The 9,521-nt window shown below is 49.4% G+C and overlaps 1 protein-coding gene across 1 annotated transcript in view; it reads left to right on the top strand.

Annotated features, from left to right (window-relative positions):
• Positions 1–2,680: 2,680 nt before the first annotated feature.
• The window catches only part of Acsbg2 (acyl-CoA synthetase bubblegum family member 2), a 28,495-nt gene continuing 21,654 nt past the window's right edge, over positions 2,681–9,521 (top strand). The window contains exons 1-2 of the mRNA XM_021218425.1: positions 2,681–2,735; positions 7,710–7,939. Of these exons, the coding sequence (XP_021074084.1) occupies positions 2,681–2,735; positions 7,710–7,939 (285 nt within the window). The remainder of the gene's footprint in view (positions 2,736–7,709; positions 7,940–9,521) is intronic.

Genomic DNA, 9,521 nt, shown 5'->3' with positions numbered 1-9,521 from the left:
CACCCTCTGCACTCATCTCTCATCGCTCATCATCCAATCAGCATTCAGCACGTTCTACACGCGAGCCGTGCACGCAGACAGGGTGGGTGTTGATAGGCCAGTGACTCAATACCATGCTGTAGGACGCTATATGTCAGGCGGACAGCGTGTAATCACTCAGGTGCGCATAATCAGGTTTTTTGGTAAACCAGCAGGGAATCACAGGGCTTGGCAGTGAGCCAATCCTGGCTCACATGACCACAGCCACGGCCACACCCGCTTCTCACATATAGCCTGGGCTACATTTTAACTCCCTGTGTAGCCAAGGCTGACCTTGAATTTGTGGTCCTCCTGCCTCCATCATCCCCAGTGTTGGTTTGACAGGCATGTGCCACACCATGCCACTCATGTGATGCTTGGGAGGGAGTCCCAGACCTTGCACAAGCTATTTGAGCACTACCCACTGGACTACAGCACCAGACCCTTAATGGTAGTTTTTTTTTGGTTTTGTTTTTTTTTTTTTTTTGGTTTTGAGACTCCCCATAGGTTCTTGAATGGCCTCGTCTGGTTTCATTTCTATTTCTATCTAAGGTAATGCACAGTGCTCAGCACTGGGGCTGTAAAAACTGTTCAAGCACATACAGATATCTGAATGAATGAATGAATGAATGAATGAATGAATAATAAATAAATAAATAAATAAATGGATGAATAGATGAGTAAGTGTAGAGAGCTGTAAGTACACTGGTGAGTGGCTGAAGGATGTATGTTTGCATGAATGAATAAATGAATGAGGGAAGGACTGAATTGGTGGATGATGGGTGAAGGAAGCTTGCGATCCCCTTTCCCAGGGAGTACTTTTCTCCTGAGGCTGGGTGCAGGGGAGGATGGCCAGTGATGTCATAAGGGGTGTCCTGAGCAGAAGGTTCCAGAAGCCTGAATTATGGAGTTGGGTTGGGTGGGAACCCATCTACCACCATCACCCTGGCTAGACTGAGGGGTGACCAGAGCAAGAAGGGACCACACACACACACACACACACACACACACACACACGCTTCTGGGACCATCCACCACTGACCAACTGTGGAAGGAGAAATACCTTTCTGACCAGATGTCTCCATCCGTGACACCTAGCCACCTTGTGAAAGTTGGTAAGGTTCCTGAGAGGATCTCTGTGTGGGGCACCGGACCAGGACAGAACGGAGCCCACATTGAGGGAAGGCCAAAGTTTAGTTTTTCCCTATGAAGGCAAGACTGCCTTGAGCTTCCTATCCTCCTTCACTAAAGGTGAGGGATTCGGCTCTGGTCCTTAGAACCTGCAGCTGAATGCAGTAAAAGCTGCACGTGGAGGGGCCCACCTGCGCCTGCAGTACTCAGTGTCAAACCACAGAGAGACCCCGTGGCACTGTGACAATGTGCATCGTTTTTTGGTGTCTGTAGGGTCCCACCGTGTCTGCCGCACGCAAGGGATGTCTGAAGTTCGTCCATTTTGTGTATTTGTGGCCAATTTTGGCTGCTCCCCCTCAGGCACTGTTTGTTCACTTTGTATTTTGAGGCACTATGATCCCACAGAACCAGGAGCTTGCTGAGTGGGTCAGATGGCTGTCCATGAGTTCCAGCAATCCCCCTGTCTCCGTCTCTCCAGAGCTGGGGATACGGATGCACACCACCACACTTGGGATTTTTACATGTGCTGGGGATTCAAAGTCAGGTTCTTGTGCTGTGCACACTCTTACCTATGGAGCCACCTTCCAAGCCCTTTTGTTTCGTTTCGTTTCGTTTTGTTTTGTTTTGTGACAGGGTCTCACCATGTTGCCCTGGCTTAACCTGGAACTCTGTTTGTGGCTCCGGCTGACCTTAAACTCAGTGACCCACCTGCCTCTCCCTCTCAAGTGCTGGATTAGAGGTACGCACCACCGCATCCGGCTTGTTCCTGAGCTTCTTTGTGGAATACTAAAATGTTTTCAGGTTACGTTGAGAGCACCCTCGACTCTGTGATCACAGCCCTCCAGAGATCTGTGGTGATTGCACGTACCCAGACTTTTAAAAATTACTTTATTATGGTTGGGTGTGTGTGTGCCTCCATGGGTGGTCACAGGACAGCTGGGGGGGGGGTCAATTCTCCCCTCCCGTGTGGATCCTAGTGATCGGCAGTGAATGCCTTCAACGGTGAGCTGACTGGGTGGACCAATAATAATCTTTTTCTTTTTGCTTTCTTTTTTTTTTTTTTTTNTTTTGGTTTTTTGAGACAGGGTTTCTCTGTGTAGCCCTGGCTGTCCTGGAACTCACTCTGTAGACCAGGCTGGCCTCAAACTCAGAAATCCGCCTGCCTCTGCCTCCCGAGTGCTGGGATTAAAGCCGTGCGCCACCACTGCCTGGCCCAATAATAATCTTGAAAAAAGGAAGAGAGGAGAGGGATGGAAGGAGCAGAGGGGGAGAGGAGGGAGGGCAAAGAACTCTGTTAGACCCTCACCACCGAACACCCTCTAACTCAGGAATGCACTATTCTCTGGCACATAAACCACCTTTCCAGTCACCAGGCATAACTAAGCAATCCCAAGGTCTAGGCAGACGTTACCAGTGGATTGGGAGTTGGCCACTCCGCTGTTCTTGCCAAAATTCTTCATTGGTTTGTCATCTGTGGCCCCGCAGCACTGTGACCAATGCTTCTTGTGAACGTGCAAAGGCTGGACCACCAATGACTCAGGAGAAGAAGGTAGAAGACCTTGAGAGGGGCACGGACACCACCTCAGGTTAGTGATGGCCAGAGAGGGTGGATGGTCCTTCCAATGGGCCACTCAGCCATCTCAGCTTGAGCAGGCCTGACCTTTGGGGCTGTCCCGTTCTTCCTGGTTATTGGGTATGAAGTAGCAAGTGGTCAGCAGTTTGGGGTCCAGTCACTTAGGTCACAGGTGACAACTTGGGGTCAAAGGGTACACACAGCACAGGTCATTTGCTGTCTGGGAAGCACATTTGCATAGTACCTAGTTTCTTGTGTTATGGTAGAACGTCTTGACAAAAGTGACTTATGGGGAAGGGTTTTCCAGCTCATGTCACTATCCACTGTGGCAGGGAGAGAGCACGCACGAACGCACCCCAACACTCCTGCACACACACGGGCACTCGGCTGCTCGACCTTCTACATGGCTCCTCACCGAGACTCTTTCAGGGTCATTCTAAATAGTGTCATTTGACAAAGCTAACCACACAAATACTCTTCTCAAAAGATTTTATGAGGGCTGGTAAGATGGCTCAGTGGGTAAGAGCACCCGACTGCTCTTCCAAAGGTGCAGAGTTCAAATCCCAGCAACCACATGGTGGCTCACAACCATCCTTAACAAGATCTGACTCCCTCTTCTGGAGTGTCTGAAGACAGCTACAGTGTACTTACTTATAATAAATAAATAAATCTTTTTTTAAAAAAAAAGATTTTATGAGGCTAAAGAGGTGGCTCAGTAGGGTACACATACACTCATACACACAGATGTACTATGTGCACACATACACACACTCATTCACACAGACATACATACACAGATACAGATACGCACTCATACTCTTGGTTGTGTGGCACTTTTCCCGGGAAAACCTGAACAAATACCTATCCACCCTTACTGTGTAACAAGAAAGACTTGTCCCGGTGAGATGCAGCACACATGTCCGCTGTCCTGAGGTAGGGGAAACACAGCAGACCAAAGCATGGCCACCACCAAAGGCCAGCGTGGTGCCGTGAGCTTTACTGGGGTCACCGACAGGCATATGCGTGAGGGGTCACGTACCGGAGCAGAGATGACTCAGAGACAGCTGCACCACCAAGGCATGAGTGACAGCTCAGAAAGCTGGGAACCTGATGCTCAACGCACAGCCCGCAGGGAGGTCAACAAGCTGGACAGCGTCCCTTGCAGACATCTTTGCATCTCTAAGAGTGTGTCTCAGCAGTCCTGACAGCTTATATATACTTGGGGAGTGTCTTAGTCGGGGTTTCTGTTGCTGTAATGAACACCATGGCCAAAACCAACTTGGGGAGGAAAGGGTTTATTTAATCCTACAGTTCACAGTCCGTCAACCAGGAGAATCGGGGTAGGAACTCATGCAGAAGCCATGGAGGGCACTGCTCCCTGACTCACTCCCCACAGCTTGTTCAGCTGACTTTCTACCATGCAGGACCCACCTACCTAGAGATGGCACCACACCCAATTGGCTGAGCCCTCCCATGTCAATGATCAGTCTATAAAGTGCACCACAGACTTGCCTACAGACCAACCCGATGGAGGCATTTTCTCAGTCTAGGTTTGTTTCAACTTTACAACAACCGGCACCCAGAGAGAGGGGCTGGTGAATCTAGTCGCTCTTCACGAACTTCCTGACGGTTCTGAGTTGTTTACTTTCTAAGTTTATGAGTGTTCTCTGCGTGATGGAGTATTTTCATCTCAGAGGAAAGGTCTATCCAACATACAGGTACACACACACACACACACACACACACACACACACACTATTTGTAGGTTCCTCCTCTCAAGACGCTCAAGTTAATGTCTGTGCTGCAGATGAGGTCTCCCTTCTGTCCCCCTTTCATCCTTGGCGAGTTGGTTATTTCCTGTGGTATGATAAGACACCATGACCAGCCAGGCGTGGTGGCGCATGCCTTTAATCCCAGCACTTGGGAGGCAGAGGCAGGCGGATTTCTGAGTTCGAGGCCAGCCTGGTCTACAAAGTGAGTTCCAGGACAGCCAGGGCTATACAGAGAAACCCAGTCTCAACCCCCCCCCATGCCCCTCCCCAAGAAAAAGACACCATGACCAAATGCAATTTAAGGAACAGGCTTTATTTGGCTTGTGGTTCAGAGTCCACAATGTTGAGAGTCTTGACAGCGGACGGCAGCCACAGTGGCAGGAACTAGAAGCTTAAAGCTCAGGTCTGGGACCACAGGCAGGAAGCAGAGAGCAGAGCAGAAGTATTATGGGGCTTTTTAATCCTAAAGCCTGCCCCCCTGCTTCCTGCAGCAAGATCGAAACTAACCACCCTGCAATGGCACCAGAACTAGGGACCAAGTACTCAAATATATGAGCCGATGGGGGCAAGCCAGGACAGGAATTCAAACAGGACAGGAACCTGGAGCCAGGAGCTGGTGCAGAGGCCATGGAGGGATGTTGCTTACTGGCTTGCTCTCATGGCTGGCTCAGCCTGCTTTCATAATAGAACCCAGGGCCACCAGCCCGGGGATGGCCCCGCCCACGGTGGGCTGGGCCCTCTCACATCAATCACTAATTAAGAAAATGCCCCACAGGCTTGCAGTTAGACCTGAGGTTATTTTCTCAGGTGAGGCTGGCTCCTCTCTGAGGAAGCTAGCTTTTGTCAGGCACACAGGATAACCCCAAGGTACAGCCTGGCCTCAGCATCTCTCGGAAGCCCCGGAAGCCGAATGCACCTTCGGGAGCTGGAAGCTTCCCTGGGTGGGGCTTTGCCCTGAGGGTCTTCCCCAGGTTTCCGGAGAGTCTGATTGCTAATCTTATCAGTCAAAGCCGACTGACTGTCCTCCGGCACCAACCTACACCGCAGACTGCGACTCCCGGGTGCTCTTTCTCTCTCCACACCGTGCGTTTTGAAATTCTTTCTGCCCCCCGCTGCTCCTTTCCACTGTAGTCCTGCACGAGAGCAGTCACTGTAACTACAAGACAGAGACAGCATGCTTCAAACCTCCTGCAACGATGAAATGGCATAACTGTGGGTTTCTTTTTTTTTTTTTTTTAAATTGTTTTATTTTATGTGTGTGGGTGCTTAGCTTGCATGTGTGTCTGCATACACCACATGTTTCAATTTAGTCCGAGGTCCCTGCTAGAGACAGGTTCGTTTCCTAGCCCCCAAGACTGTGATATATTGTTATATAACTTCCCAGCCTCAGATGTCCTGTTATAGTAAAAGAAAACACACTAGGAAAATACGAGCCTACGAGCGTGGAGATTCGAATGAGAGGTGACCCTCACAGCTGGGGCTGCTGCTGTGCGGGCAGGGAAGTCTGTCCCAGGGGCGGGTTTTGAGATGGGAGCCCAATTGCCGGAGCAATAAGAAAAGCGGTCTCCCCGGGCAGTGGTGGCGCACGCCTTTAATCCCAGCACTTGGGAGGCAGAGGCAGATGGATTTCTGAGTTCGAGGCCAGCCTGGTCTACAAAGTGAGCTCTAGGACAGCCAGGGCTACACAGAGAAACCCTGTCTTGGAAAAAAAGAAAAAAAGAAAAAAGAAAAAAGAAAAAAAGAAAAAAAAAAAGGAAAGAGGTCTCAGCACATGGAACGAAGCTTTAGAAGTCCACTCATGTGAGAACTAACAAAACAAAAACAGAACCACTCCCTGAGCCCTCTCCCCAATACCACAGTTAACGAACGAACTTCTCCAGGCGGTTTAGAGCAAGCAGTTCTCAGTCTGTGGGTTGCAACCCCTTTGCGGGTTGCCTTGACTCTTTGACAGGGCTCGAGTATCAGATATCCTACATGTCACAGACAATTCATAACAGTAGTAGAATTACAGCTGTGAAGTAGCAACAGAAATAAATTTATGGTTGGGGTTGCCCATGGTGTGAGCAGCTGTATTAAAGGGTCGCAGTATTAGGAAGGTTGAGAACTACCTAGAACTACAGTGCACGGATGTCCCGTGTTCCTGTTGTCTGGTAATAGTTTTTTCCTGTTTCTCTTTGTTGTTTTGATCTCCCTTTATGAGATGATGTCTCATTTAGCCCAGGCTAGTCTTGAACTCACTATGTAACTAAGGATGACCTCAAACTCCGTTTTGTGTGTGTGTGTGTGTGTGTGTGCCTACATGCGTGTGGAGGCCAGGAGGCAATGTTGGCGGTCTTCCTGAACCACTCCTATTTATTTGAGGTAGTACATACAGGCCCTCCCACTCCTGGATTTTTTTTTTTTTAACCTGTGTGCATAGGATCTGAACTCAGGTCCTCAGGCCTGCACAGCAAGGATTGATGGACTGAGCCTGCTCCTTGCCCCAGCCCCAAAACTTTGGGATTCCTGAGCACTGAGCTGACAAACACCTGCCACCATGCCTGTCTCCTCTTTTTTTTTTTTAAGATTTATTTATTATATGTAAGTATATTGTAGCTGTCTTCGGACACCCCAGGAGAGGGCATCAGATCTCATTACAGATGGTTGTGAGCCACCATGTGGTTGCTGGGATTTGAACTCAGGACCTTCGGAAGAGCAGTCCATGCTCTTACCCACTGAGCCATCTCTCCAGCCCCTCTTTTTTTTAAAAAAAAAAAAATAATAATTACATGTATTTCTTTGTTTTTGAGGGTGGGACACGTCTCAGTGCATATGTAGAGGTCAGAGGGCAACTTTCAGGGGCTGGTTCTCTCCTTCCCCTATGTGCTTTTTGAGGCCTCAGCTCAGCTCAGCAGCCTGCTGCTGGTGAGTACTTCTGCCCTCTGAGATGTCCAGCCCTTTGAATGGAAATCTCGGGGGGGGGCAGGGGGAGGGCTGCTGGAGATGCCATGCAATGGTGAGGAACTCCTGCTACACCTTCTTCTGGTCTCAGTGGGCACTGCAAGTGCACAGTGCACAGACACACTCAGGCAATACATCAATAAATATAAAAGCATTTTGAAAATACCCATGAAGGCTGAGGCTGTGGCTAAGCTATAGAGCATTGACTCAGGGTATACAGGGTCCCCCCCTCCCTGTTCCATTACAGAAGCACTACTTACCCATGACTCTTACAGCTGTCCCCAGGCTGTGGAGCACTCACTGTGATGGAGAAGTGCTCCTGAGGCTGTCCAAGCACGGTCCAGGCCACGAGACCCCGATGACCATCCCTGAGCTGTTTCAGGAATCTGCTGAACGATTCGGCGCTTACCCGGCCCTAGCCTCGAAGAATGGCAAAAAGTGGGACACGCTGACATTCAGCCAGTACTATGAAGTGTGTCGAAAGGCAGCCAAGTCTCTGATCAAGGTGAGACGCTCCCCTCCCCCTCAGTCAGAAGCCATGCTCTACAGAGCCTGGTATGGGAGACCTGGAGTCCCAGCATACAGGAAGCTGACGCAGGATGGACCTGAGTTCCAAGCTAGCATGGGGTACAAGGTGAGTCACCGTCTCAGAAAATGAACTAAAAGGAAAGAAAGTTGGTGCTGGGCCCCAGTGGTCAGAGTGATCTCCTACAAGCACAAGATCTGGGGTTCCAATTCCTAGCACCACATAAAACTAGGTGTGATGGTACACGCCTGCCATTCTTTCTCAGGAGGTAAGGGCAGGAGGGCCAGGAGTTTAAGGCCAGCCTTGGCAACACAGTGAGCCAGAGTCCAGCCTGAGCTACAGAAGACACTGTTTTAGTTACTGTTCTATTGTGAGGAGACATCACGACCAAGGCAACTTATAAAAGAAAATTTTATATATAAGTTTATATAAATAAATTATATATATAATTATTAATTTTTTATAGAAAAATTTTTAATTGAGGCTGGCTTACAGTTTAGCACATTTAGTCCATTATCATGATGGTGGGGAGCATGGTGGGATGTGTGGTCCACATTGCACTGGGGAGGGGCTACCTGGCAGGCCCATGCCAAGGTCTCTCCCTGAGGGATCACACCGTGATACAAACCTGATTTAAGGGACGTTTACTGGGAGGGGGCGTGGGGGGACAGAGTCTAGCAGGACCTGGAAAAGGGCTCAATGCAGAGCAAGTAGGGACAGAGAGGTGCAGAGAGAGAAAAAGAGAGGCTGGCTAGGAACATGTGGGGACAGAGAGGAAGAGAGAATGAGAAGGGAGAGAGAAAGAGCGAATGAGAAGGGAGAGAGAGAGAGAGAGAATGAGAAGGGAGAGAGAGAGAGAGAGAGGAGCAGGGGGAGGAGGAGAAGGGAGAGGAGGAAGAGGAGGAGGAAGAGGAAGGGGATGGAGTATAGAGCAGGTAGTAGTGGCTGCTGCTGACATCAGCTGTTGCTAGGTAGCTGTTGGGAGGAGCCTAGCAGAATTGTCTGTAAGGCAGCACACAGTCTATTCCAGTCTCACCACTTTCAAAGTGTGTAAGCCTTCCTTGAATTCCTTAGGCATTTTCCTGTCAGAGCTTCCAGGATTCCGAAGCAGGCTTTCCTTGAAGCTTCTCGTGTCCTGGAGCACAGGACACTCCCTGGTGCTGCTCTTGTATTTCTCTCTGCTGTGCTTGCGCTGTTAGATCATAATTTGTATAAGATGGAACACTAGCAACCACGTGACGGTCACGCCCAGGACGTTTTGATCTCCTCTGCCGAGGCCATTAATCCAAAACTCTTCCATTTAGCCTCAGGCAGGTTCTTAGACAAGGGCTAAAACACAGCCATATTCTTTGCCAAAATATCATAAGAACGGTCTCTAGCTCTGTTGCTTATATTCTTTCTCTCTGAAACCTCTTGAGCTGGACCTCTATAGTCTGTAGTCTCCCCGAACCACTGTTTTCCAAGATCCTACTAGGAAGGCCCATTAAGTTCCATTTCAACCATTTTCTGTAACCAAAATCCCACATGGCAGTACCGCACTCCTGGTACCACCTTCTATCTA

This window comes from Mus pahari, chromosome 18 (genome assembly GCF_900095145.1).
Source record: "Mus pahari chromosome 18, PAHARI_EIJ_v1.1, whole genome shotgun sequence".
Classification (NCBI taxonomy): domain Eukaryota; kingdom Metazoa; phylum Chordata; class Mammalia; order Rodentia; family Muridae; genus Mus; species Mus pahari.
The sequence above is the reverse complement of the archived record's forward strand: the minus strand, read 5'-3'. Positions and strand labels throughout refer to the sequence as shown.